Below are 27,115 nucleotides of genomic sequence, written 5' to 3'. Positions count from 1 at the left end.
AGACATGGGAAATGAGGTGTGTGTGGGCGCACGCGTGTGTCTGGCAAGATAACATTGATGTGGTGGTGAAAATGTCGGCCCAGCACACAGTGATAAGAAAAGTTCCGTCTCTCATCTCGGAAGATTTCCATGATGTTATGGTACAATCGGGAAGCACGCGACACATGCACAGGTAGGCGGGAAGAGGATACGGGGAGGAGTACGTAAAAGTAGACGGATCTCGGATGGCTGCCCACACACAGAAGTACCACCATATTACCTTAGTATGTGGTAGTACATGGGACACTGCAGGTTTAGGGGAATTGGGGGGGGGGGAGGGTGGATTTTGAGGGCGGGCTTGCTGCTAAAATAGGGACCATCATGCTTATCGAGGGCGCATACTAGTACTACGGTTAAGCGGTACAGTGACCTGCCAGAGTAGCAGTACAGGGTATTACAGAAGGTGTATCCTAGGATATATTACAGAACAGTAGGTAGCCGTGGTACCCCTGCAGGAATCTGCAAGCCTGGCATTGATGATGAGGCCCTGGTCCCTGTCTATTACAGGCAGTCTCGATTTCCAAGAACACGAGCAAAGAGCCAAGATGAATGCAGACAGACCTGACAGACAAACCAACCGCCGTGATCGTCTTAGTCAGGCAGATCAATTCAGCAACAAGGGCTCAACTCAGCATGTAGCCACCAGCGTCTTCTGCTCCTCCTCCTCCTCTTCCTCCTGCCGCCCTGCTTGAAACATATCAAATATTGTTGCCAGGAGCTACAGCATTCCCCAAAGGGGCCCCTTGTCCCTTACCACGCGCCACGCACCACACACATCATCACCACCAACACCACCAGGACAGACTGCCTGCCCAGTTGGAGTCGACGTGCCCTCGTGCCCTCGTTCGCCAGGTCAGAACGGCATTTGGCAGCAGCGGCATCAGCCCTAAAGAACGCCAGTCATCCATCAAATGCCATGCCATATCCGTCGTCCGACACATGCTAATCCCCCCCCCCCCCCTCGACACCGTTCCAATTCGTTCGTTCGTTCGCTACAAGCAACAATACAGCACAGCCGACGCTGGCCCCCATTGGTTACGTCGCTCACTCCTCTGACCACAAATTTACTAATCCCCCCTGGCTTCGAGCAACTTTGTCCTTGGTCCTCTTCCTGAACTTAGTGCCGATCTGCAGTGCTCTGGTTCCCTCTCTCCTCTCTCCCTATACACACATGTCTTTGGCGACTTGATCTCTCTTCGCTTCTGTCGCCTGGTCTCTCCTTCGCTCGCCTGCTGCTGCTGCTGCTGCTGCTGCTGCTGCTGCTGCTGCTGCTGCTGCTGCTGCTGCTGCTGTCTCTCCCGAGGCACCCGAGGCAGGATCATGTATCCCACCGCGACTCCTCGAGACGACACGACAGACGCGCTGCACGAGACTGGCTTAGGCTCTTCTCCTGCTGCTGTTACTGGTGCTGCAACAGACGACAGAGCCAACGCCCCCCAACCGCCGAACCGGAGCCAGGGCCGTTTGCAGGCACCACAGCCGCAACCTGCCCAATCCGTACAGGCGCAGGAGGAAGTAAAAGAAGGACAGGCAGAAGAAGCACAAACGAAGATACAGACACAGACACATGCACATGCACATGCACATGCACAGGCGCAGGCAAAAAAAGCACAGACACAGACACAGATACAAGCAGCAACACGAGCCACGGATGAAAATGACCCTGCAAGTCCCGCTCGTGTATCTCCTCGTCCTGCAGAGGAATCGGTACCACCAAGCGAGAATGCATTTCCCGCTATAGACAAGGGTATTGACCAGGACGCACTCCAGCAGCAGCAACAGCCCATGGCCACAGACTCTCTCGCCTCCACAATCGAGGCCCTACAACAACGGCTCCATCTCGAACAGGACGGCCTCGCCAGCCCGAGACACGAACTCGAACTGATTCCAGAGGACCAGCCCATCTCCTCCCCCCACTCCGCCGGCTCGGAGGCGGCTCCCCTCCTGCCGCCAAACTCGATTCTGACCAGCAGCGGCTCTCATTCTAATCGTGCCTCCGCCACGTCAACCCCTGACACGGGCATCCAACGTCCTTCCGCCCTGCGTCTCGTGGCACATCCTCTCCCATCTCGCCCGTCCACACGATCACCCATCACCCCGACCTCGCCCATCGAGCCGCCACTTTCGCCCACCATCATCCGCACTGCCTCTACGAACTCCGTCCTCCGTCATCCTGCCCCTGACATCAACGCCCGGTCAGGCTCCTACACCAGCAACATCGCCGCCCTCGAGGCTACCGCTGAGCGCTTTTCTATGACCAGCAGCATAGAGGATGCCATTAGGGACGCCCACAACGAACTAAAGCGCAGCGACAGCCGCCGCTCGTCCATCCTTGCCGCAAGCGTCCGGAGCGCCGGCGACCACACCACCGACAGCCCCCAGGTGCTGTCACAAAGCTCGATTGTCGGCCTGAACAACGCAGCAAGAACGGGCGGCTACTCTCCCGGCGGCTACATCATGAGTCCAACGCAGTCCCTGACGGGCTGTCTGAGGAGCGCAAGCAAGAGCAGCGGGCCCCTGTCGAGAGCGAATAGCACCAGGAGCAAACCCGAAACCATCGACGGCGAGGCATTTCCCAACTTGTCTTCGGGCTCCTTTATGTCAAGAGATGGTCCAGGAAAGGGCTCTACAAGAAGTGTCCGCAGTGTGCGCAGTGTCCATAGCGTCCACAGTACCCATAGCGTCCACAGCAATCGCTCTGGTCCGCTTTCCCTTGCCGAGATCGCCGAGATGGAGCCTCCGGCCACTCTGACACTAGATGCCATGGACGAGGCCGACCGGACGGCCCCTAAGCTGGAGGATCTGGGCGACGATGAGCACACGATCCTCGCAAGGGCTCATCAGCATGTCGACCCTGACGCTACGGACATCCACGTTGCAGAGACCGCGGCACAATATCCTAGCAACAACGGCCAGGAGGAGACGGTCATGCTGGAACATTATGCTGGCGACTCGTATTGGGACAACCACGGGGATGTGGACGTGCAGCTTCGCAATCCCGCCAACCCGCCGCCAGATCGTGTCCGTGACGAATATGAGCCTCCAGTCGACCTCCACCAGCACGAGCACGGGGCATATGGAACTCCTGACACTGTCGATGAGGACAATGTCTTTGCCGACTTTGATGGAATGCACTGCGACCCGGATTCGGTGGCTGAGAATTTCCCTATTCCACAACAACAAGAGGATGAGTTGCCCCAGCCGCGACCACGACCAGCACAACAGAGAAGAACCACGACGGCTCGGCCCCAGTCTTACTTCGACCCCGAGACAAACCAGCAGATGCTTTACTATCCTGCTCGCGTTCCAGCTATGCTGAATTTGCCGCCGAAGCTGGGCAAGGGCATGAAAGCTGCGCAGGCGGCGAGGACCGCGCGCAGGAGCCAGGTGTTGAGCCAGATGCCCAAGGCTGCGCGAGAGAGCAGATTCTGGCTGCCTGACCCGCTCGAGAAGGAAGAGGGCTCGACTGACCTGCTGGGAGTCGATCTGACGCCGAGCTCAGGGAACCTGCTGGGCGACGATGTCACGCCGAGCTCAGCACACTCCAGCTCTCGCGACTTGGGTCGGGACCATGCACTGGCTACCCTCCAGGGCCCAGGAATGGCGTCGCACGAGAATTCGCCATTAGATTCGCCGGATCTGCATAACCTGCGGCGCCCGGCCAAGCTTGGAGGGTCTGCTGCACGCCAGTCCCGGATGAACCTCGCGGACCTGCCACCCCAGCTGCGCGCCAGCGTTTTCTTTGATCTGCCCACCGAGTCTCCCAAGCTTGAGGTCAAGAATGGTTCTGCGATGGACACATTAGATAGCATCCTGGACGCGGCCGCCTCAGCCCCGGTCAACGCCTTCACAGACCACGCCTTCGCAGGTCACCTCGGGGCGGAGGTGTATGGCCATGAGAAGAGAAAGAGCAGCCGCAAGAGCCAGCTCATGGTACCCGAGGCCGCCGGCAATGCGAAGGGGCACAGACTGTCCAAGAGCGCTTCGACTACCCTCGCCGTGCCGGATACCGAGAAGCGCAAATCGGTCTGGTCCCTGCTGCCCGGCCGTAGCAAGTCTAGGAGTAGCGTTAACTTGCTCAACGCGCAAGATGAAGACGCCCGCTCGAAACTGTCGGCTTCTGTTGGCGATGAGGACTCGCCGTCAGATGTAGATGAGCACTCGGCTCTCGCGCCTGACGAGGATGAGAGGGGCTCAGGATCCGGCTCCGAAGACGGAGAGCAGGTATATACAGGTCCTCCTACGACGCTGCTGGCCGAGCTCCAGATGCGCAAGCAACAGCACAAGAACCGCACACGCAACCCCCTGCACCAGGGCATTGGACTCCACAGTACGCTCCTGGAGCTCGATGCCGTGGCGCAGATGGAGGCCGGGCAGCGGAAGAAGAAGAAGGTGAACCTGGCCTGGGCTGCGGATCACTCCGACGCGGACAGCGACGACGAGGACGACGAGGATATACCCCTGGGCCTATTAGCTGCCAAGAAGCAGCTTGGTCCCGAGGCGACCGACCGAGATATGGCCATTGCCCTGCAGGAGATGAGCCGGCCGTTGGGCTTGATGGAGAAACGAGACCAGGACGACAACGAGCCTTTGTCTCGGAGGCGGGACAGGCTGCAGGGCAAGCCCGTGCCTGTCAGCATGTATCTCCAGCCCAACGGCAATGGCACCAGGCTCTCGGTGATGCCTGGCGGCAGCAACAAAGATCCGGTCAGCCCACTGCGTATGGTGCATCCGCTGAGTGCTTCGGCCAGCGCCACTGGTGGCCAAGATGGCGCAGAAGAGGAGGTCGAAGGCGAGACCCTCGGCGAGCGCATGAGGAGACTGCGGGCCGAGGACGAAGCGAATCCCCTGCCGAGGGCCAGGCCTGTCAGCACGGCCTTCTCCGAGGAGTTGCTCGGCGAGTGGGGTGTCGACGAGGCCGCCGAAAAGAAGAAAAAGGAGGAAGAGGAAGCCAAGAAGAACGCAGTTCCACCTGCCGAGGAGGAAGAGACACTTGGGCAACGCCGCCGCCGCCTGCAAGCGGAGCGTGAGGCTCGTGAGAAGGAGATGGGCATCCGTGTCGTGTCGGGCGGCAGCCAGAAGGAGACTGTATCCCGACGCCTCAGCTTGGCGGGCGTGCTCGGCGCAAACCCACTCGAGGGGCCGCAGGGCAACATGGACCCTCGCGAGGTCGAGCGTCGACGCAAGGAGGAGGAGGCCGCCCGCGCCGCTCGCGAGCAAGAGGTCAAGATGCGCGCGTTCCGGGCCCAGATACCCACAAACCTGACAGACCCCCGTGGTGGCGTCGTTCAGCCCGGTGGATACCAGAACGGCAGGTTCAACGACAACATGGGTGGCCTGGGCGGTTCGGTCCGTTCGACGAGCCGTCATCAGCTTCGTGCCAGCATGAGCATCGGCCAGCTGGGACAGTACAGCCAAGGCGCCCGAGCTGTCAGCGGCACGAATCTGATCGGCGCGGCTGGCAACTACGGCAACGCGAACGGCATGAACCCCGTCTTTGCCACCCCCAACCCCTTCGGCAACGGGTATAATGGAGGCTTCATGCAGCAGCCGCAGTATCAGCAGGCCAGTCCCTTCGTCAGTGGCAGTCTGCTGGGCCAGGGAGGAGGCTTTGGGGCGTTTGGTGGAGGCATCGGTGCGGCAGGTGGGTATGCGACGAACCAAACTGCGTATGGCGCCGGGGTAGGTTTCCACGGTGGAATGCCTGCCACCAGCTATGGCGTGCAGGCCGGCGGGGTGCCCATAGTGGGTGGGCAACAGACGGATCGTGTGGAGAGATGGAGGCAGGGCATCCGATGAGTGAAGCCTGGCACAGGCAGCGATCAGAGTACAAAGACAAATGACCGGACCACTATAGTTCTCTGGTCAGGCGTTTGGGATAATCTTTTTTCTCATCCTTCCCCTTTGCTTTCTTTTGTTTGTTTAGAGGGACATTGAATGCAGCATAGGACATATGGGATGGAAAGCGAAGGGGAGGGAAGAAGGCGTGACATATTGGCACCAGGCGCGTAGGGTCGGGGCATGGGATAGGACGACAAAGCATACGAGCATTGTTGTTGAGACTTGCATTGCGAGGGCGTCCGAGTGCCTATCAAGGATTTTCATATACAGACAGATACAGGTTCAGATTCAATTATTGTTGAAGAGATCTCTCGGTCAGCCTCTGAGGAGATACCGGGGAGAGAGAGAGAGAGAGGTACGGGCTATCTACGGCTGCTTAATGGAAAGGCTTCATTCAGCCCAAATATAGTGCAGTGTCTTCATGGTGAACAACAAATTATAATAAATCAAATACCAATAATGCCAATAATCTTACACCAACCAGGGTATGACCTATCTATCTTCACTATGTATTCCCAGCCAGATCACCACTGATAGAGGAGCGAAGAGAAAGAAGGAAGAAGAAGAAAAAGATTTATCATGCTGGCCTCGTCGCCAGATCAGGCCGCTGCTCCCGTAACACCTCCTGAATAGTAGTCAAGAGACTCGCATGTAAATGTGCAGGCGCAGCGACGATGCCATAGTTTTCAATCATCTTCCTGTCGGCGGTCAGATCAATGTCCCGGCCATCGACGTCACTGACCTTGCCGCCGACCTCCTCGAACAACAACATGGCGCCGGCGTGGTCCCAGATCTTGGCCAGGCGGTCGCGCGACTTGTACACCCACCAGGTGCTGTTGCCCACGCCCAGAGCGAGGAGGACCCAGCGGAGGACCCAGGGCAGGAGGGTGCTGCCGGGATACTCGACGCCTAGGCGGTGGGCTACTTCCTGGTGGACGGTGGGCAGGCCTGATTTGTTGCGGGCGGTGGTGGAGAGGAGGTGAGGCTGGTGGGCGTGACTGGGTAGACGTCTGAGGAGGGAAGAAGAAGAGGAGGAGGGGGAGGAGGAGGAGGAGGAGGAGTTCGTGTCGTCGCCAACGTTGTGCAGACCCCGAATGAAGGCGCCGTGGCCTCGTACGGCGAGGAGGATGCACCCCTCCCCAGCCGGGTCAAGCGAGTCGTCCGAGGCAGGGTAGGCGACGGAGGCAGACAGGTTGGGACAGCCGACCACGGACAGGGCTTGTTGGCCGTCGTGCAGCAGAGCGACGTTGACGGCGTAGACAAGGCCCTGCACGAAGTTCTCTGTGCCGTCGATGGGGTCAAACACCCAGATGCGGGCGGCCTGGTCTGGGCGGCCGGTACCGCACCAGTCAATCATCTGGCACATCTGCTCGGGGGAGTCTGGGATCTTGACGACGGCGGCGGCGCCTGAAGAAGCTTGCTGCAGGGTGGTCCAGACGCGGTGCAGGAGGGCTGGGTTGGCCCGCAGGGCGTCGGCCGACTCTTCGCCCACGAACCTGTCGTCTGGGAAGGCGGCGTGGATGGTGCATGTGAGGAGGGCCTGGATGGCGAAGTCGCCTACTGTGACTGGGGAGAGATCGTCCTTTGCGACGACGCCTAGTCCTTCGCTGGTGCTGGTGTCATTGCCGTCATGGCCGGCTTCTTCTGCGTCTTTGTTTTCTTCTGCGAGGCGTTGTGCCTGGGCGAGGACGAGGCTGCTGAGTCTCGCGGCGGCCTGGACGGCGGCGATGGCGACCTCGAGTTCTTGTGTGTAGGGGGAATCCATATGTTGTGTGTGTGCTGTGTCTTTTTTGGACATGTATATCTTCTTTTTCCTTCTCTTCTCTCTCTTTTCTTTCTGGCAGTCTGTTGATAAGCTAGCTTGACTTGACTTGGATGGCTTGGCTGAGTGGTGGTTTGCGATTTCCCTTCTTCCCTCATGACTCTTCAATGGGCTGTTACTTCCTCAGTAGAGATTTATTTCATATGAGAATAGACTCTATAACCCTAACCCTCACTGTAAAGCCTGGAAGGATGAAGATCGTCTTCGTAAAACAGGACGCTGGTTACGGAAGCCTCTCGAGCTCTGTTTTTGCCTCTCACTCTGACCTGGTGCTGGTCACTTGATAATTTGCCTTGAGTACAGTACTTGTGTGCTGCCGAATCCTTTCTCATCTTCTTTCTGGCGTTGTTGTGATGATGGCTTCACGAAACAATCTCGGGAGGACTTTATTGGAGTGCAACGTAGCGCCTCTCATCATCTTTTTAAAAATGGTCAAGGACAAACGAGATGTGGTCAAAACAATGAGCCAACATTTTATGGTTAATCCAATCTACTAGTCTTCTCTATAGCAACGCTTCATAACTGCCCTTCTGGAGAGAAGATATGCCATGAGCTTCAAAACTTGTTTATCTCCTTAAAAGTACTCTGCTTGAATAATTAGTAAGTAGCAGTAGTTCCGAGGTTTAATTGTTGCCGCAAACGAGGCCGACCAACGTACATATATTCAGTCAAACCTTAAATCAAACCCCTCTTCTCTTCAACTTCATGTCCGCTACCATTATCGTCCGAGAAAGACAGTTTGTGTACATGCCTCTCGACGCACATATCCCATCACTCACCATGATTTCCTCCTCTCTTGTTATCAAGGGCGTACTCGTCCTGTTTGTTCTATACATCTTGTACACTGTCATCTGGGAGGTCTTTTTCTCACCGCTGCGCAGAATCCCAGGCCCTCACGCCGCTCGCTTCACGAGGCTGTGGTACTTCACCCGCGTGGCCAACGCCAACTTCCAGCATGAAAACACCACCCTGCACCGCAAGTACGGTCCTCTCGTGCGCATCACCCCCAGCCACGTAAGCATCGATGACCCGAGCGCCATCAAGACCATCTACGGCATAGGCGCCAGGTTTCCCAAGTCAGACTGGTATCAAGGGTCTCGGGCCCCCGGGAAGAGGGTCGTCACGACGCTTTTCTCGGAACAGGACATAAAGGTGCATGCCGAGAGCCGCAAGCAGTTCCAGAATGTCTACAGCATGAGCTCGCTCGTGTCGTATGAGACGTTTGTAGACGAATGCGCGGACCTCTTTGCCCAGAGGCTCGACGAGATGGCGGCGAGAGGCGCAAGAGGAGGCGGAGGAGGAGGAGGAGACCGTGTCGACATGGCGCACTGGTTCCAAGCGTACGCGTTCGACGTGATTGCGTGCATCACCTTTGGGGGCCGCTTTGGCTTCCTCGACGCGGGTGAGGACATCAGGGGCATGATGGCCCAGCTGCACGACGTCATGCGGTACGCGAGCCTTGTTGGCATCTTTCCGAGAGTTCATGACTGGATCTTTTACCCGTCGGCAAGGTTGGGCCTGTTCGGCTCGGCGGGGAGAGTGGCACACATGGATTTTGTGAGGAGGCGCATGGCGGTCAGGGAGGAGGAGCGCAAGCTGCACGGCGGTATTCACAAGGCCCGCGCGGAGAGGGGAAGCAGCAGCAGCGGCAGCACGCCAAGGGACTTTACGGATAGATTATGGGATAGGCATGACGAGAATCCCGACAAGACGACCAAGGACCACATCTTCATGGTCGGGCTGTCAAACATCACGGCGGGCTCTGATACCACCGCATCGACGCTGTCCGGCCTGTTGTACCACCTACTTGTCAACCCGCGCGTGCTCGCCAGGCTCGAGGATGAGATCATGGGGTTCGCCACGAGCGGAAAGCTCTCGGAGCGCCCCACCTTTGACGAAACCCGCCAGATGCCGTACCTCGACGCCGTGGTCAAGGAGGCCCTGCGCCTGCACTCGGCTGTCGGCCTGCCGCTGTGGCGCGTGGTGCCTGAGGGCGGCGTGGAGGTGGCCGGCCATTTCCTCCCAGCTGGTACCAACGTCGGCGTCAACGCGTGGACGGCACACAGGAACGAGGAGGTCTGGGGCCGCGACGCCGAGGTGTTCAGGCCGGAGCGCTGGCTCGAGGCGCAGGCCGAGGCGGATGTGGGCGGGAACAAGGCCAGGCTGCAGAGGATGGAGGCGTATTACCTGCCCTTTGGCCTCGGTTCGAGGACGTGTATCGGAAGGCACATCAGCATTCTGGAGATCTCCAAGCTGGTGCCGAGGCTGCTGAGGGATTTTGCGTTCGAGCTGGCCAGGCCGGGCGAAGAGATGCAGTGTGAGGACTTTTGGTTTGTGCTGCCCAAGTCTCTGGCTGTAAAGGTCAGGAGGAGAAGTACCAGTAATGAAACTTGAAAAAGTATGGAGCAAGGTCTGGTTGTGTAGCAGCGTGAATGGGCTACACAGAGAGCAAAGAACTGGGTAGAGAATCCTGCTTGCTGGCCTTGTCGCCTTGGCAGCTGCGTTGATTCAAATGTCATATAGATATTCTACAAGGCCCTACTTTAGGCGAAGGATGAAGATTTGTGGGGTTAGTTGCCAAGTAGAGATAAAGTGAGGCTATTCAGAAGCTATACTGAAGAAGTGGTGTTTTGATGTGCTGTGGACCCCAGCAGGTGAGCAGCTCGAGAAGGTACTAGAGTCAGGCCATGTGTGGGGCCCCAGCTCAGGGTGACTGTAAACTGTGGGTGAGGACCCACCAAAAAAAGACCCGTTGCCGATTAACGGAGAGAGCCGGCCTGAGGTCTGGTCTGACGCACCCGCAGTACACAACCACCTAGAGCTGGGGTAGGATTTGGAGAAACCACCCTGCACCACCCTACATCAACAACTTCAAACGCGAGTCTTTTTCGTGGTTTCCTTTTTTTCCCTCTTCTCATTTGAGCTTCCTGTTTCTTCTACCGCCAATTCCCTCTCTCACTCTCGTCACCACCACCCATAGCTTTCAGAGCTCCTCCTTCACTCCTTCCTACAACGACATCACCAGAAATTCAGCCAAGATGCTATCCTCTACTAGAATCGCAGCTCGTCGAGCTTGCCTTGTCAACAACACAGTTCTGCGAGCTGCCTCCACCTGGGCCAAGGTCCCTCAGGGTCCTCCTGTGAGTCCAAACCAGATCGAGCTAGGATGAATAGCTGACTGCCTCTTACGGACCTTGCTAACCAAAGTCACCATTTATAGGATGTAAGTGACGAATGTATGCCAGTAGGTGATCCTAGGGAAGCTGTGTGACTGACGAGAGCGTTTTTTTTTTGGTCACAAACATCAGGCTATTCTTGGTATGTCTTGGTCACCACCACAATGCAATGCAAAACAATGTTACTAGCAATGATTAAACTGTTTACTAACACTCTGCTCCTTTCCAACCAGGTATCACCGAGGCATTCAAGGCCGACAGCTTCGAGAAGAAGATCAACCTGGGTATGCTGCCCTTCGAGTACTCGTCCCTGTCCTCCTCAACATCCACCTATCTCTCTTTCCCAGCCAACCTCGAATCAATGGTCTACAATCCAGAATATACGACTATGCTGAGTATACTGACCGGTCCTTCTCTTACCCACCCATAGGTGTTGGAGCCTACCGTGATGACAAGGGAAAGCCATACGTTCTGCCCTCCGTCCGCAAGGCCGAGGACAAAGTTGTCAGTTCCAACCTGAACAAAGAGTACGCCGGCATTACTGGTGTCCCCGAGTTCACCTCGGCCGCCGCCAAGCTGGCCTATGGAAAGGACAGCTCCGCCCTCAGCCGTACCGCCATCACGCAGTCCATCTCCGGCACTGGTGCCCTGCGCATCGGTGGAGCTTTCCTCTCCCGTTTCTACCCTGGCGCCAAGACAATTTACATCCCCACGCCCTCCTGGGCCAATCATGCCGCTGTGTTCAAGGACTCGGGCCTGACGGTCGAGAAGTACCGTTATTATAACAAGGACACAATCGGCCTCGACTTTGATGGCATGGTGGCCGACATCAAGGCGGCGCCCCAGGGCAGCATCTTTCTTCTGCACGCCTGCGCTCACAACCCCACCGGTGTCGACCCCACCCCCGACCAGTGGAAGGCCATCGAGGCTGCCGTCCGCGAGGGCGAGCACTACGCCTTCTTCGACATGGCCTACCAGGGCTTCGCCAGCGGTGACATCAACCAGGACGCCTTTGCCCTGCGCTACTTTGTCGAGAAGGGCCACAACCCCTGCCTGGCCCAGTCGTTCGCCAAGAACATGGGTCTGTACGGCGAGCGCACCGGTGCCTTCTCCGTCGTCTGCGAATCTGCCGAGGAGAAGAAGCGTGTCGACTCCCAGATCAAGATCCTGGTCCGCCCCCTATACTCCAACCCCCCCATCCACGGTGCTCGCATCGCCGCCGAGATCCTGAACAACCCGGACCTGTACAACGAGTGGCTGGTCGAGGTCAAGGGCATGGCCGACCGCATCATCAAGATGCGTGCTCTCCTCAAGGAGAACCTGGAGAAGCTCGGCTCCAAGCATGACTGGTCCCACATCACCAGCCAAATCGGCATGTTCGCCTACACCGGCCTGACTCCCGAGCAGATGGACGTGCTGGCCAAGGAGCACTCTGTCTACGCCACCAAGGACGGCCGTATTTCTGTTGCCGGCATCACCAGCGACAACGTCGGCCGCCTGGCTCAGGCCATCTACGCCGTCAAGGGCTAGAGATACGACGGACAATGGAAGCTTCCTCCTTTGGGTGATTTGAATAGAAAAATTTGGATGTGGATCGGCCAAGGGACTGGGCCCTCTGCATAGAAAGTCGTGCTTTTACTACTGAACCGGCGTGTACAAAAACTCGGTGCATCATGGGGCGCGGAAAGAGGGCATGATAGATGTTGAACGAACGTCGCACGAACAACAGGTCTAGACGGCAATACCGTGAGAAGAATCAAAGAAACATACACACCTGCTCTTGTCAAGGAAAACTGATCCAGACGTGCCAGAAGGAAAGTGACCCAACTTCGTTTCCGCCGCGAGCTGGCCCGCCACTTCGAGGATGAGGCAGCATGTGAATCTGATGCAAGCGCGGAGACGTGGTTTCCTGTCAAGACACATCCAACTCTCGTTGCATTACGGAACTCTACCCATACTCACACGTGTGCCACTTTCCACAGTACTTGACTTACTATTACGACTCCTACTACGCATGTACGTCAATACACCCTCCTGCCTTCAACCTTCATAATACGGGGTGGCTCTGGCCCCAAGATGTCTCACTCTCCCCCATTCAAGTACCAGGTAGGAATCAATTTCCCTGCAGGCCTATTATGGCACTAAGGACCCAAAATATTCCTCGTGAGTGAGCGAAGTGGCTGATCAATCATCAGCTCTCGAACCAGGAGAGGTGGTAGGATTTGCTGTCGGACTGAGAGCATGATCATAACAAGACCAAAATACAGTTGAAGGAGCAAGTAGTGCCTGGGAAAAGGGCATCCAAGGCCCAACAAGCTCAGTTTTTCCTCGCTGGACGGACTTAAGCCACGGTAACTTAATTACCTTGTCCCAACAACACGATCTAAGGAAGAGGACGCCTATTCCGGCTCCTCGGCTCTACCCATCCAAATTTCCATCCGCTGACCATGCAATACAGACTGAGGGATGGTGGTGTAGTGGCAATGCAGCACTTCCTTTTTTTCCTCGTCTCTCCCCCCAAACGCGGCCGCAGCCTATTGGTTGCCTACATCTTAATGCTGCAAAGCCGCTATGTTCGGTCCTGACCCGCTTCGTGGCCTATATTTTAATCCTGCAAAGCCGTTGCGTTCGGTCCGGACCCGCTTCGTGGCTGGTCACCAGCGGATAGGCAGGAGCTGCTGTGGCCGCCGCCGTAGGATTCCCGCCAGAGGCAAAGCTCATTAGCAAAACAACACGCATAGGTAGGTAGTTTGGACCCTTGCAGTAGGACTATGAGTTCAGCTGACACATGGTAATTACAGTGAGAGAAAATATGCTGAGTGGTGGTTTTGGATTGGGACCAGAGGGGGGAAGGCTGAGGCTATTGATTTAAATATCACTTGCTGGCTCGCCCTCCTTGGATATGAGCCAAGTCGAAGTGCCCGGTAGGCCTGCTCTGCTTCCTTTCCGTTCTTCATTCTCTGCTCGTCGATCATTCCCCTTCCTCTCTTTAAGTCTCTCTCTCTCTCTGTGTGTGTGTGTGTCTGTCTCTTTTGTTCGTGTCACTTGTCAAGATGAAGCTGGCTGGCCTGTGCCTTGTGGCGCACGCCGCCTTCTTTGACATCTGTCATGCCTTCTCCTCCTCCGCCCAGACCCCAGGGTCGCTGAAATTAGGCCTCGCGCGGTCCCAAGACAATCAGCCGCTATTGAGAAGCCGACATACTAAGACCGACCATTCGGTACTGAGCAAGATAAAGAACGCGGAAGCGAATTATTTGATTAACTTGACAGTCGGCACGCCGCCGCAGGCCTTGACGCTGTCGCTCGATACGGGGAGCTCTGATCTCTGGCTGCCTGGAGTCTACTCGGCTGCGTGCCAACAGGGAAACTGCACGAATGGAGAATGTATGCCTTTTTTTCTTCTTCTTTCTTCTTCAAACGTTTTGCTGCCTTGCATTATCTTTTGGTCTTTATTACTTCTTCCTTCTTCCTGAAGACTAATGCGTGCTGATAATAGATAACATGTCTGCATCGTGCACAGCCGAGATGTTTTTGGAGGACGAGTTTCTCGTGAAGTATGTGGATTCGACTCAAGCAAGTGGAAGTTATATTGTACGTCGCCACCCCCCTTCACCTGTTCCCCTTTTCCCCTTATTATGTTCACAAGAAAGGGATTCGGGCTAAACGGATCGCATCAATTAAAAGAACGACACTGTCCGAATTGGAGAGGCGATTATAGAAAACGCCACGGTCGGTTATGCGAGTATTCTTACCGGCGTGAACACTGGCATAATGGGTATTGGGTATCCATGGATCGAGGGCACCACCGAGCGTGTGTACTATGACAACCTTCCTCAACGGCTCGTTGACGACGGGATCATAAACACTATGGCATATAGTCTTTGGTTGGATGACCTTGGTGAGTGGGCTCTACTCCGTTCCTCCTTTCTTTACCCTCTCCTCGTCTCTCTCTCCGTCTCTCTCTCTCTCTCTCTTTTTTTCTCTTTCTCTTTCTTCATAGTGCTGACTTTATTTTCCTCCTCCAACCAGATGCGTCCAGTGGCTCGATCCTGTTTGGCGCCATAGATCGGTCCAAGTACGTCGGCGACTTGACAATTGTGGACTTCTGGCCCGAGACTGGTTACGACATCATCTTCAGGTTCCTCGTCATGCTGTCGGGTGTCACTGCTGTCAGTGACTCTGGATCTGACGCCCTGGGCTCCTCATCTTTCCCCTTTACTGCCCTGCTGGACTCCGGCACCAGTGGTACCTTCCTGCCAGACGATCTCGCCCTCGAGATCCTGGAGGAGGTCGGCGGGACTTACTATGAAGCTGATGGTACGACATGGGTCCCTTGCGACCTGGTCAACAGCACGGGTTATTACTCCTTTGAGTTCGGCGGTGGGCCAGCCAGGGTCAACGTTTCGATGTCTGATCTCGTATTTCTCGACTTACGTGCCGAGATGGACAACACGCTCTGTGAGTTCGGGATCGTCCCCATGGGCAACGTCTCCACGTCTGTCATCCTAGGCGACACCTTTCTCCGGTCTGCCTACGTCGTCTATGACCTGGCCAACAACCAGGCCGCCATCGCCCAGACCAACTTCCACGCAAAGCCCGAGCATTCGGACATTGTCACCTTTGCAAGTCTTAGTGCTACCGTACCATGCGCCACTCTGGCGCCAGGCCATGGGAACAGCACTGGGGCGAAAGGCGCCGTGACAACCACGTTGGCGTCCTTCTCGGCGGCGGCGGGCTTCTCCGATGTCCCAACCGCTTCTGCTTATTCTGTTGCCTCCTCCTCGGGCTCGTCCTCGGACCACAAGAAGTCCGTGAGAATCGTTGGGGCTGCGGTAGGTGGGGCTGCCGCGGGCGTTCTCTTGCTCGGTAGCGGTGCGTATGTGTGGAGGACAGTGGCTGCCAAGAAGAAGAAGAGGTATGCCCAGGTCGATGCCACTCCTGCGGGAGCGGATGCTGGCCATGTGGACGAGGCCAAGGTCCTTCTTGTGCCGACGGAGGTCGGGTATAAACGGCTGGATCAAGTCCAGACAGCTTATAAGGATGACAAGGGGGCATGATGGGTGTCCAAATGTATAAGATATTATTTTCACTTATTGGCTATAATGATGGATATGAAGATGGCAATATAATGGGCAGCAAAATGTACAACTAGTATAGAAGATATTCACTTCCGGAGAATATGCTTGTAAGACCTGAGATGTGACGCATATGAACCAGTGTCTGCGCTGCATGTCCATTAATTCTAGCCCTACGCGTGACTCCTTCGCCTCGAATAGGAGACGGCCTTGTCCTCAACAATCACTCGACCGCGAGTATTAGGACAAACTTGCCAGATCTCACTTTTCGCACCACCATTCAGCGGATAGACTGTTCCTTTGTCGGAATGTCACAGCCGACCTGCCACAGAAAACCGCCTCTCATGCCGTGGCGCAGTGCATCACAAAGAACTGGTAGCTCGTCTCTGACCAACGACAAGGACAAAGCATGCGATCAGTCTTCTTGTCTTCCTCCCTCTCTCCCTGATATTGAGAGGACAAGGAGGATATTGCGTGCTCCGTTCACCTGTTGGGTTACTTGAATGTATTTATTCCCCTAATTATAGTGTAACTGTTGACTCTATGATTTACGACTCAAAAGGACTCACGATCAGCAGCAACGATGGCTTGACTGTGCATCATACAATATATTCACTCTCATGTGTTATTTCCAAAGACTTGATCGACTTCTTTCCCTTTGTTGTCCTCCTTCTTCTTCCTTGGCTCCCCAGATTTGTGTATCTCGACCTGTCTTATTTTTTAGAGATTCAACTCTGGAGTAGTAACTTCATATCCATTGAATGTCGAGCCAACCATCTCCACGACGGCGTCACCTACAAAACACCAAAGCGTTTCACGCACCATTATTGAGAAATTTCACGACGAGTCTTCATTCCCTTAGGCGTGTCCGCATCCTCGGTTTCGAACTCTCTTCTATTACTCCTCAAGCCATCTCCCGCTTCCAGGGCGGACATATCAACCAGATTCACTCCTCTGATATCTCATACCCAGATTCACGCTCGGTATGTTCTTCTCCTCCTCCAGGCGATCCTCCCGGCCACTGGAGGATCCCGCCTTTTCTCCTGGCCATGACCAGCCATTCGATCGAAATGACTTTGGCAGGATGGATTATCCCACGACCTCTGCTTTCGACCATCGTGATTCTAGCAGCATACACGAGCAGGGAGTTCCTGGTCCCTACCGCCGTGAGTCTCTTGCGCCTTCATCCCTGAACGACGACCCATTTGCCCTGGATAGCACTGTTACTTTCTCCACCACTAGCCAGTATACATGTCCTCCTTCTCACTCCCACCACGAGGAATCTTTCGAGATGCATGACCTCAAACAGCAGCAGCAGCAGGAATTGTCGATCCCCCCAATAAGAAAGCAGTCCCTGTATGACTGTGCTGCACTTCCGGGAGAGATCACTCCCTACCTCGGTCTCCGCGCGAGATTATCACAGGTTCCGATCAATAGGTGGACAGTGTTGCTGCTGCTCGTGCTCGTGCGGATGCTCATCTTGTTTGCGCAGCTGAACACGAACCTTGTAAGCGCACAGCAGGAGGCTACAGCGGCTTGTTCAAAGGTGGAGGATATTGGGTCTACTTTGGCCTCGATGCCACATTATCTCTCTGCCGGCGGTAATTAAGTCTCTGTCATGTCCTACGAATAAGTTTTTTTGGGCTGATTCTTCTTCAATATAGTCAACAAACTCGTCGCTGGGGGCGTTACTGACACCGTCCGCGGCCTGGTCAAACTTCTCATCATGATTGTCAACGCCGTCATGCAGACCATCATGTTCTTCATCAATTTCGAGTACGGTACGATCGCCTGTGTGGCTGATGACTTCATCCACGGCCTCATCACCGTCGCCTCAGACACCATTGGCGCGTTGCTCAAGGAGCTGAGCGAAGGGCTCAAGGACATCGCCAATGGCCTGAGCAGTGCCGTCTCTGGAGTCGACGATGCCATCAAAGGGATCGAAAATACTGTCAACAGTATACCATTTGCGCCTCACATCGACTGGCCCGACCTGGATGCCCTCGACAGCGGAATTGCTTCCTTGAAAAATTACCAAGGCATCGATGCAAATCAGACTGTTGCCGCGATTAACCGCTTCAACCAGACCGTACCAGATTTTGACCAGCTCGAGACAGACGTCCAGTCTGTGATCAACATCCCCTTTAAGGCTGTAGAGTTGCTGCTCAACGAGTCCATCGGGAACTGGACCATGGACCCGTCAGTTTTCCCGACGGCGAGCAAGCAGACCCTCACCTTCTGCACAGGCAACGATGTCCTCACGCAGTTCTTTGAGGCTCTCTTCACAGTCGTCAAGGACGCCAAGACAATTGCGATTGTCAGCCTGATCCTCGCAGCTATCCTCGCAGCCGTCGTAATGGCCTGGTGGGAAGTCAAAAGATACCACAGGTCCGTGGCCATGGCGCAGACCACACTCCACCGCCGCGAGCCCATGGACATCGTCTACATTGCAAGCCGTCCCCTGACGGCGCGCACAGGTCTCTGGATTGCTGAGAAAGTCTCGGCAGACCCGAGACGCCAGATGCTCATCCGGTGGTGCATCGCCTACGCGACGACCTACACGGCGCTCTTCGTTCTGTCCCTAGCCGTTGCTGGTGCGTTGTCTGTGCTCTGTCAGTTCTTGGTCATGCGAGCTGTGCAGAAGGAAGCGCCGGCTCTCACGCAGGTGGGCGGCTTCGTGACGGAGGTCATTGACAGGCTGGAGGGGATCTCGACGTCGTGGGCCAACGAAAGTAATCAGGCCATTGCGTCTTTTCAGGACGATATCAACGGCAAGGTCCTCGTATACGTGTCCAACGCGACGGATGCTGTCGTCAACGTGATCAACGTCTTTGAGAACAAAACAGAGCAGATTCTGGGGGAGGCACTCGGGACTGTACCCCAGCTAGAGAACTTTGCCAACGGGCTGCTCGACTGTATCCTAATCGACAAACTGGATGAAGTGAAGGATGGCATGGAATGGATCCATCAACACGCCCAGGTCTCTTTTCCAGCGTTTCCCACGGACATCTTCTCACTGGGCATCACCGCGAACTCTTCTTCTGCGGGAGACAACTCAAGCGTGTTCAGCCTCCTCGCCAGTTCAGGCAACAACACAGCAGACGATATCACAGGCGCCGTCGACAAGGTCGTTACCGCGCTCCGAACCAGCATCATCACGGAGGGTCTCATTGCGCTCGTGTTGATGCTTATCTACATCGCCTACGTTTTCTTTGCAGTCGCACAGGCGGCTCTGAGGATGTGCTTTGTTCGAGAACGGTATGGGACCTGATTATATTTATTGGAGATTATTAAGAAGATTGGAGTGTGTCGAAATTTTTGAATGGCTAACAATGATGGTCTCTTGTCTCTGGGACCTATAACTTACATACAGATTATCACCAAGCGGAATTGACCGCACGCCTTCCAGCATGGGCAATCGGCAGGGGCAACTGCACTCGTCCAATGATGAGACCAGAAGGTCTTCGAGTACACTGAGGTCCCTGCCGCATCGAGGTTCATCTATACCCAAACTTTCCGAGGTCACGGTGCTGGGCGATAATTCTGAAAGAGCGGGAGACACTTATGGGAAACCGAAGGGGCTGGCGGGCTCTAGGCATGTGGAGGTTCAGTCGATACTATCGGACGAAGACCCGTTTGGCGATGATGTATATGCGGTCGACAAAAAAAAGCGAGACAATAGGGAGCATGCCCATGTGAACCATGGATCAAAAGACAGGGAAGAGATCAATTTGACTCCTCGAAGAGGTCACTTCTTTAAAGAGGACGGAGACGGGTAGGATAGTCAGCATGGAAGCTTGTCTTTGTGTTAGGGACCTGCACATAACTTCAGTATATGACGTCTAAATGAATGAGAGAGGTTTGTTTGTACTCATGTTTGAATTTCCCTCTTGTATCTCCTCGATTCTATGCGCTCACTTACTGGAGACGTAATTATAAGGCTACAGATGAGATCTTGTACAATTCCGAAAGAATTGGGCCGGATGAGTTACAAGAACGCCTGGCTATAGCGCACACGCAACGTAGACTTACTATGTCATCAAAAAGACCCATCGAAGGAGAAGAAGAAATGGAGGTGGTAAAAGTCACGGTGGTTTCTGAAGTACCAATTTGTATTTCTGCTCGATCAACCAAAATCGGGTTTCATCCTCTTCCTTTTCTACAACTTGGCAACTGCTTACAAACTCAGTCCTCCTGGTGAAGTTTGGCAGAGTACACATGCGTTGCCCCGTGGAAGGTCCCACCCATGTTGTGCCCATAGATATGCTGATGTCCGCGCCCGGAGTGAACAGGCTGAAGCCCTGAGCCGTTGTTGTTGATATGGTAGACGTATCCAAACTGCTCTTCCTCCGTTAAAGATGGCGGCAGCTTTGCGACTAAATCCAGAGCTGCCTTTAACTCGTTTTGCTCTTTCTCTTTGATGAGCCCAAGAGGAGACTCTGCGACCTGAAGCATAGATGCCAGCATATCCTTCATCAGTGCTTCGACAGTCTCATCTACCGAAGTCTTCTGACGGTAACGAGTCTCGCGGCCCTTTGCGTCTCCCGGCACAACTGCTTCATATATTGTTGCCATCTTGGTCGCTTTGGTTCTGCAGTCGTCGACGAGTTGTTGAACGCTCGGATAACTTTCCTTTTGCTCCCTGGAGTCTTTGTCACAGTTCCGATCACTCAGACGGCGTTTGATGGCACAAAAAACGCTGGCAGTGGTGGATAGGTGCTCAAGAACGACAGGAAATGCTTCCGGCAACCCTTCGTCCTCGGGTCCCTTGAGACGGCTGGGGCCACAGACGTTGACGATCGTATCAATCGACAATAATATGTGGCTCACACATATCATGATCTTTGTGGCTGCTTGACTCGGCATTTTGGAAGGATGGCGCGGCTGGATCCAGTCCTTGATTCGAATTTTGTCTGAGGACATGTCCGGTGTGCAATGACGTGAGAAGCAACGAATTTATTTTATAGTTATATGTCAAGTTGAAAGGAGTTTGTGAGATCAACATTGAGGCTACAGGATGACAGAGCCTTAAAATGCATCAGACTACCAGATTTAGAGCCCAAATCCGAGCCATGATACATGCATATATGGTAATTACGACGTTCTTGCCGCGCTAGACTGATGAGTGTTCGAAATTCTCGGGTACTGAACAGTCACTCGACACCCACATTCAAGTAATCAGCTCATACATCCATTTCCCGCTTGGCTTGGACAGGAAGCTCTCGAATGCATGGAAAGCGATAGACTGTACAACTCAGAGTGGTGTGGGTGGCGCGGAATGCAATGCCATGTCACTCAAACTGAGATGGCATGGCGGTGAGATAAGTGGCACAACCCAGGTGGCTTCGCCCCCGAACAAGCTGCGTATAAGTACTTAAGTACTTATGCAATGTAATCAAACAGTGTGGACTCCTCCGAAAATCCAGCCGAACTAAAGAACGAAAAACGAAAAGAGGGGGAAAAGGTCTGGATAAGGCTGTGGAATCAGAGCCTTATTTGTCTCGATATCACCATTTTGCCCACACCAAGCTTCCAGCGAAAACAAGACGAAAGATTGTATGGTTAGACCCGCAACGACTTTGTGAGGCTCTGCGTTGACATCATTACAGATTTTTTGCGGTTATCCGAAACTCAGGATGTCGGGAATCGAGGTACTAGGGCTCATTTCGAGCATTATCTCGGTGATTGACGCCTCACTTGAAATCTACAACGCCGTCAAGGATGCATCCGGGCTGCCAGCATCCTTTCGCGACGTAGCATCGCGGCTACCTGTTATAAAGATCACCATCCGAAAAGCCATAGACGAATTCCACACAAACGAATCTGACGATTTTTACAAAGACATGAAGCCGTCACTCGAGATGTGCAAGGAAAAGGTCGAGGAGTTGGAGGGCATATTCCGCCATGCCATGCGTTCCAGCGAGGCGTCCCGAATAGCGAAATCACTCAATGCCATCAGAACAATACGCAAAGCAGAGAGGGTCATGTTGCTCAAGACAGGAATCATGGAGGACCTGCAAGTCTTGACAGCAAATCAAACTATCCGGACAGCAACGCGGGCACAGGTTCAAGAACTGTCAGACACAGTGAGCAGGGGCTCCTTTATACACCGTGGCAGCTCATTCATCTCAGTACGCAACACCGGGAATGGAAGACAGACAATTCATTCTGGAGCGGGCGACCAACGTACTGATGATGGTCCTTTGTTTAGTGGTGTCTTCAATGGACCATTATACTACACTCGAAGCAGATAGAAAGGAAAATCAGGCCCCGCCCGCCTCTGTGCCCAGATTTCGTTGTGACGCCAAAGGATGTTCCATGATAGCCACAATCATCTCCCAACCCCGCTCTTTTGCGATATCTTTTGCCGTCTGGCCTTCTGCATCCCGAATGTCAAGACTCGCTCCGAACTTGAGCAGAACATGGGCATCCTCTTCTCTTCCTAGCTCTGCTGCCAACATCAAGGCTGTCTTCTTTCTAGAGTCCTGAATGTCGACTTTCGCCCCCGCTTTTAGTAGCATGTATATAATATCCCTCTCATCGCCGGGTTTCACGGCATGATGGAGTGCCGTGGCTCCGTTTTGGTCCTGTATATCACTGGATGCCCTCTCTCTGAGCAGGTATTGTATCATATCCCGACGCCTCTCAAGTGCTGCATGAGCGAGAGCTGTCATCCCGTCAGCACTTGTTGCATTGATATCGACCCCATATGTTAAGAGCAGATGCACCACACGCTGGTGACCTTGCTTGGCTGCGAGGCACAGCGCCGTGGACGCTTCGCGCTTCACGTCTTCGTTCTCGCCTCCAGTTCCTCGATTGTTCAGTAGAATCCAGGATACCCAGGAATCTCCCTGGAGAGCAGCTAGATCCAGTGCGCTGAACCCGCTCAAGTTTCGAATGATCGGACTCGCATTTCGTATTGCCAGTAACCATGTAATCGAATTATCTCTGTGATCAACAGAGTAATGTAGCGCAGTTGAACCACTCGAGTCCTGCTCGTCAGCATTTGCTTTTTTGTCCAGCAGGAGCCAGACGATACGAGACCTGCAATGTTTGGTTGCCTGGATGAGAGGCGTGGATCCGTCCTTGTCCTTACGCTGTACATTGGCGCCGTGATCGATGAGAAGCTGCGCAATGCGTGCATAGCCATAGATTATAGCAGCCTCCAGAGGTGTGCTGCCGTTGTAGTCCTCGACATTCGTCAGAGCACCGTACTTCAGCAGCAGCGATACAATGTCCTCGGTTCCGGCTTGGGCTGCGGCGATCATGGGATGCCACAAGCAGCGTCCGGATTGTTTGACAAATGCGCCACCCTGAAGAAGTGATGAGACGATACAGAACTTCCACTTCGGGTCAGCGAGACTCATCGCTTGCCGGAAAGGAGACCAATCCCTTTCGTTTCCTACGACATCTGTGACGGGCTGGTGCTCTGCTAGAATCCGCATGGCCCAGACGGGGCCGTGCTTGATTACTTGCTCAAAAGGCGTGAGACCGCCTTTGCCCTTATTGCGCACGTTCATTTGACCAGCATCTTGAGCCACCAGCTGTGCAATCACTCTCTTGTACTTGGAACCAGCCCTAGAACCGGCAGCCGTGATCGCCATATGCAACGGAGTGTTCTCGTTAGCATCTCGGATATCGGGGCGAGCGGACTTTCGTAGGAGCAGATCGACAAATGATGCAAGCCCCTTCCCTGCAGCCCAGTGCAGCGGTGTTTGCCCCTGCGAGCACGTTGTGTTGACATCCATGCCTTCCTCGATGAGTTTTCCTGCCCAGGTGCCACAGTCAAAGTACACCAAGGCGTGGAGGCCGGATACCTTTGCAGGAGCATCCTTGACCACGGTCTGGAACCAGCTCGTGACCTTTCTGTCATGTCTCAATAGTTGCATGGCCTGTTCCTCAACTTCTGCTACGCCATCCCCGTTCTGTTGTTGCAGAATCGCCTTCCAGTACTCGGCAGCATATGGAAGGAAAGCGTATCTCCGTTTACGCTCCTGAACATCATCGTGGCTGGATGCTTCCTTGGAGAAATCATCAGAAAGAAGGTATTTCAGACACTGCCGCGCCATCATAGTGTAGGGCTCCCGCGACAGTAGACCGGCTTTCTGAAGAAGGTCTTGGACAGAGTCGTGAACCAATCGCACGACCTCATCTCTCGGGTTCACGAAGGCGAGACCTTCACAAACTGACGTCAAGTCTTCTGGAGGCCGGTCAAAGTGTCGATCAGAAGCATTTTCGGCTTTCGTGATGGCAAAACTATGTAGGAGCTCTTTCACCTTCATTGGTCGCGCGGCATATACCAGCCAAGTCAGTACGTGCCTTGAGAAGGCTCGATCGGATTCTGAAGATTGGTTCTTGATCCGCTCAATGGCGGAGTTGAACACCTGAGGTAGACCTTCGGGTGGCTTTTTGAGGGCGGTATTGAGGTCTCCCAGAGACCGTTGGTTGCGGAGGCCATTGATATGCAGCGTAGCAACAAGTATTCTATGTATAGCGGACGTCAGCAACTACTCAAACAGTATGAGCACCCGAGATCTTGAATGTATGCATTGTCTAATGCCCAACGTACACTTCTTTGCTTGCAAGCCTGATACATTTAATCACCTTTTCCTTGAACCCTGGCTCTTCGGCCTGCCCTTGTCGCACCAGCCGTTGTAAATTCTCGTCTTCGTCAATGCGATACCTCACATAGTCTTCAATGTCGGTACCATGTGATCGGACCAATAGTTCGTAATCCCTGCTGGTCTGAAGGATGTTAGCCACAGCTGGGCCGGATGCTGTGGTGATCAGGATCTTGACATGGCACGGCAGGCTTTGTATGGTGTCCAGCATCAACTTTTGTTCTCTGAGAGAACTTTCATAATTGTCGAGTGCATCGATTACGAGGTATACTTGCTTGAATAGGGCAGATTGCAAGCCAAGAAGTTTAAGCAGCTCCTCGACCGGAAGGGGGTTCTCGGGCTCGTGGGCTTGATACTTGGCGTGAACTGCTCGCAAGCCATCTGCACATTGATCATCTTCACCTTGGACTATTCTCTGCTGCAACAGTTGGGCCAGCAAGCATGCCAAGACCTGTACCACCGTTGGTTGCCTGGTTTCTCTTTGGAAGTAGAAGAAAATGCAGGCCGTGTCGTTGCGCGATTCGACTCTCTTGCTCAGGTGGTCAATGATCAAGGAGCTGAAAACCACGTGGTGAGCGATGATGATTTTTTTTAGGCATGAAAGGACACAAGCAACTCACGCGAGCATGGTTTTACCGGACCCGACTGTCATGCAGAGAATGTCAGAGAAACCAATGAACATGCCAACATGAAGAAATGGCATCGCAGATATCAACTCACAAATGCCATGCATCCACAACATTCGACGTTTGATCTTCCAGTCTTTGAGCTCGTCACTGTCCAGAACCCATGTCCCTATCTCAGCAACCCGTTGTTGCTGGAAATTGCTGTGCAATTGCTGAACATAGGGCTTATGGAATGGTGCTGCCTGCGAATTCAACCATTTGACGATGTTCCTCGCTGTCTCTGAATTACCTTGAATCAGCAGTGATCTTTTACGCAAATGATACCAGTCATTCTGATACGTACGGGTTTGCTCTTCAGGTGCATCGGCAGGGCTGTAGAACTCAAGTCGCTCAATGTGAACCGGGCTAGGGCCCGTAAAAACGATCTGATTACCACGTCCTGAATGCAAAGGCTGTGTGCCGGTGCTCGTGTTGCTCGCTTTGACCTTGTCGCTCGAGTTGTCAATTTCCGGAATGTGAGATGGCATCTTGAAAAGCAAGGCAGCATTGTTCATGTGAAACCCCTCTCGGACAACAGCAGAGAGACACATCTAGTGCAGAATACCGGGCTCAAGTATTTATAAGTACTTGTAGAAGTACTTACTGAGTGACCTTGTCAAAATCGCACAGAATGTGCCAGACAAGGCTACGGGCTCTACAATGGATTAGTTCAAGTGGGTACACAACGGCAGGTTTCGAAGGAGCAGTTACATTTAACCCCGATCTGTTCAGCATACCGAGTGCAAATCCCTTATGCAAAGAGGCCTCTCTTCTGTATTAACTGTATCAAGCACCCACCTCCGCGCTGACCACCCTCACGCCTCTGAGGTAGTCATTCAGCTCGCATGCAGGGTCGCAGGGCTGACTTGTGGCAGTGAACCAAACCTTCTCGGGCTTCTGTCCATGCGGCTGAAAACGGGTTTGCATCCAGTTTCTATTGGAAAAAGAAATGTTTTAAACACCTGGGCGAGGGCCCCGCGGTAGATTTTTGAGGTTCCAGAACGTCCACGGGCACGCTCAAATCTCTCTCTCTCTCCTTCGGCTCACAATGTCGTCGCTGGCTTCATATCTTGATTATACTCCAGAAGATACAAGACGGCAAGGTTTGGCTTCCAGCCTGCCCAAAAGATTTGCTCGACAAAGCCAAACTTCATCACAGCGCACGACATCGGGCTTTGAGCGCCCTCCATCAACGGAAACGTCCAGTGACGAGTTCTACCAAGATGAACGTCTTCGCAATCCCTTTGGTCGACAATCCGAGTCGACACATAATGGCTATGCCCTTGACCCTTATCGACATGGCTCGTATCAATATCGGAGTGCTCCTGGTATCGTTCCATTCGGCCCACCAAATTATCCGGGCCCAGGACGGTACGCACCACCAGCACAGGGTCAGCCACCATGGCCACCGACGTATTATCCAGGCATGAACTACAACTCGGCAGATCCCCTTGCACAGCCTGCTGAGCAGAATAAAAAAAATCTGAATTCAGATCTTCGACTTTTACGCGAGGAGCTGGACCTTATCAAGGCAGAGAAGCAACAGGCCCAGCTTCAAGAAGAGAATAGAACGAAAGTGATACAGCTCGAAATGAAGATTTTCAAGGATGAGATCATAAATCAGGCAATACGACAGATACAGAACGTCACATCCGAGAAAGAGGCTGTGGCCCATGATCGAGACAGAGAGATATTACAAGGCGAACCAAACTCACAGCGCATGCATCCCAACGCAATAGGAGATCGCCAGGAAGAATCAGACCGACGGCATTCGAGGACATATCTCGACAACCTTGACTATCGTGATTTGGCACGGCTCGCCTCCCGGTTTTATAGAGAAACAGACCAGCGCAAAAAGACAGCAGAGAGATCCAGA

General features: G+C 54.0%; 10 protein-coding genes across 10 annotated transcripts; 6 read left to right on the top strand and 4 right to left on the bottom strand.

The window, feature by feature from the left end:
- Positions 1 to 1,345: 1,345 nt before the first annotated feature.
- M406DRAFT_351266 (uncharacterized protein) lies at positions 1,346 to 6,281 on the top strand. The gene is made up of 3 exons (XM_040922612.1): positions 1,346 to 1,554; positions 1,633 to 5,683; positions 5,726 to 6,281. The coding sequence occupies exons 1-3, from the start codon at positions 1,360 to 1,362 to the stop codon at positions 5,836 to 5,838; spliced, it is 4,359 nt and encodes a 1,452-aa protein (XP_040776956.1). The 5' UTR covers positions 1,346 to 1,359; the 3' UTR covers positions 5,839 to 6,281.
- A 176-nt stretch (positions 6,282 to 6,457) lies between these two features.
- Positions 6,458 to 7,645, bottom strand: M406DRAFT_60514 (uncharacterized protein; the record flags this gene model as incomplete). The annotated part of the gene is made up of 3 exons (XM_040924682.1): positions 6,458 to 6,865; positions 6,959 to 7,462; positions 7,571 to 7,645. 3 exons carry the CDS (start codon positions 7,643 to 7,645, stop codon positions 6,458 to 6,460), a joined length of 987 nt encoding a protein of 328 aa, XP_040776955.1.
- An 837-nt stretch (positions 7,646 to 8,482) lies between these two features.
- Positions 8,483 to 10,096, top strand: M406DRAFT_257895 (cytochrome P450; the record flags this gene model as incomplete). The annotated part of the gene is made up of 1 exon (XM_040917199.1): positions 8,483 to 10,096. The coding sequence occupies one exon, from the start codon at positions 8,483 to 8,485 to the stop codon at positions 10,094 to 10,096; it is 1,614 nt and encodes a 537-aa protein (XP_040776954.1).
- Positions 10,097 to 10,740: 644 nt separating this feature from the next.
- Positions 10,741 to 12,655, top strand: M406DRAFT_290309 (uncharacterized protein; the record flags this gene model as incomplete). The annotated part of the gene is made up of 3 exons (XM_040918895.1): positions 10,741 to 10,846; positions 11,112 to 11,162; positions 11,309 to 12,655. The coding sequence occupies 3 exons, from the start codon at positions 10,741 to 10,743 to the stop codon at positions 12,406 to 12,408; spliced, it is 1,257 nt and encodes a 418-aa protein (XP_040776953.1). The 3' UTR covers positions 12,409 to 12,655.
- A 1,276-nt stretch (positions 12,656 to 13,931) lies between these two features.
- On the top strand, positions 13,932 to 15,935 carry M406DRAFT_256060 (acid protease; the record flags this gene model as incomplete). The annotated part of the gene is made up of 4 exons (XM_040917074.1): positions 13,932 to 14,262; positions 14,375 to 14,469; positions 14,563 to 14,776; positions 14,908 to 15,935. The coding sequence occupies 4 exons, from the start codon at positions 13,932 to 13,934 to the stop codon at positions 15,933 to 15,935; spliced, it is 1,668 nt and encodes a 555-aa protein (XP_040776952.1).
- Positions 15,936 to 17,337: 1,402 nt separating this feature from the next.
- M406DRAFT_227067 (uncharacterized protein) lies at positions 17,338 to 19,182 on the top strand (the record flags this gene model as incomplete). The annotated part of the gene is made up of 2 exons (XM_040915758.1): positions 17,338 to 17,554; positions 17,618 to 19,182. Coding segments are annotated over 2 exons (1,782 nt in total), but the record flags the coding sequence as incomplete, so codon positions are not given.
- Positions 19,183 to 20,050: 868 nt separating this feature from the next.
- M406DRAFT_356157 (uncharacterized protein) lies at positions 20,051 to 20,920 on the bottom strand. Its single transcript, XM_040923373.1, has one exon. The coding sequence runs from the start codon at positions 20,874 to 20,876 to the stop codon at positions 20,139 to 20,141; it is 738 nt and encodes a 245-aa protein (XP_040776950.1). The 5' UTR covers positions 20,877 to 20,920; the 3' UTR covers positions 20,051 to 20,138.
- A 669-nt stretch (positions 20,921 to 21,589) lies between these two features.
- On the top strand, positions 21,590 to 22,036 carry M406DRAFT_29197 (uncharacterized protein; the record flags this gene model as incomplete). The annotated part of the gene is made up of 1 exon (XM_040919006.1): positions 21,590 to 22,036. A coding segment is annotated over one exon (447 nt), but the record flags the coding sequence as incomplete, so codon positions are not given.
- Positions 22,037 to 22,102: 66 nt separating this feature from the next.
- Positions 22,103 to 22,704, bottom strand: M406DRAFT_356155 (ankyrin). The gene has a single exon (XM_040923372.1). It carries the CDS (start codon positions 22,625 to 22,627, stop codon positions 22,217 to 22,219), a length of 411 nt encoding a protein of 136 aa, XP_040776948.1. The 5' UTR covers positions 22,628 to 22,704; the 3' UTR covers positions 22,103 to 22,216.
- Positions 22,705 to 22,912: 208 nt separating this feature from the next.
- M406DRAFT_257942 (ankyrin) lies at positions 22,913 to 23,320 on the bottom strand (the record flags this gene model as incomplete). Its single annotated transcript, XM_040917201.1, has 1 exon — positions 22,913 to 23,320. A coding segment is annotated over one exon (408 nt), but the record flags the coding sequence as incomplete, so codon positions are not given.
- Positions 23,321 to 27,115: the final 3,795 nt, after the last annotated feature.

The sequence above is a fragment of the Cryphonectria parasitica genome, assembly GCF_011745365.1.
Source record: "Cryphonectria parasitica EP155 unplaced genomic scaffold M406scaffold_4, whole genome shotgun sequence".
NCBI lineage: Eukaryota > Fungi > Ascomycota > Sordariomycetes > Diaporthales > Cryphonectriaceae > Cryphonectria > Cryphonectria parasitica.
The sequence above is the reverse complement of the archived record's forward strand: the minus strand, read 5'-3'. Positions and strand labels throughout refer to the sequence as shown.

What these genes read in the sequence shown, in the direction of transcription:
- M406DRAFT_356157 (XM_040923373.1), bottom strand. Translation starts at nt 20,876, where the DNA reads ATGTCCTCAGACAAAATTCGAATCAAGGACTGGATCCAGCCGCGCCAT.
- M406DRAFT_356155 (XM_040923372.1), bottom strand. Translation starts at nt 22,627, where the DNA reads ATGACAGCTCTCGCTCATGCAGCACTTGAGAGGCGTCGGGATATGATA.
- M406DRAFT_351266 (XM_040922612.1), top strand. Translation starts at nt 1,360, where the DNA reads ATGTATCCCACCGCGACTCCTCGAGACGACACGACAGACGCGCTGCAC. An exon ending in CCGTACAGGCGCAGGAGGAA is followed by an intron (nt 1,555 to 1,632) that starts GTAAAAGAAGGA and finishes GCACATGCACAG; the next exon opens with GCGCAGGCAAAAAAAGCACA. An exon ending in TGGAGGCATCGGTGCGGCAG is followed by an intron (nt 5,684 to 5,725) that starts GTGGGTATGCGA and finishes GCGCCGGGGTAG; the next exon opens with GTTTCCACGGTGGAATGCCT.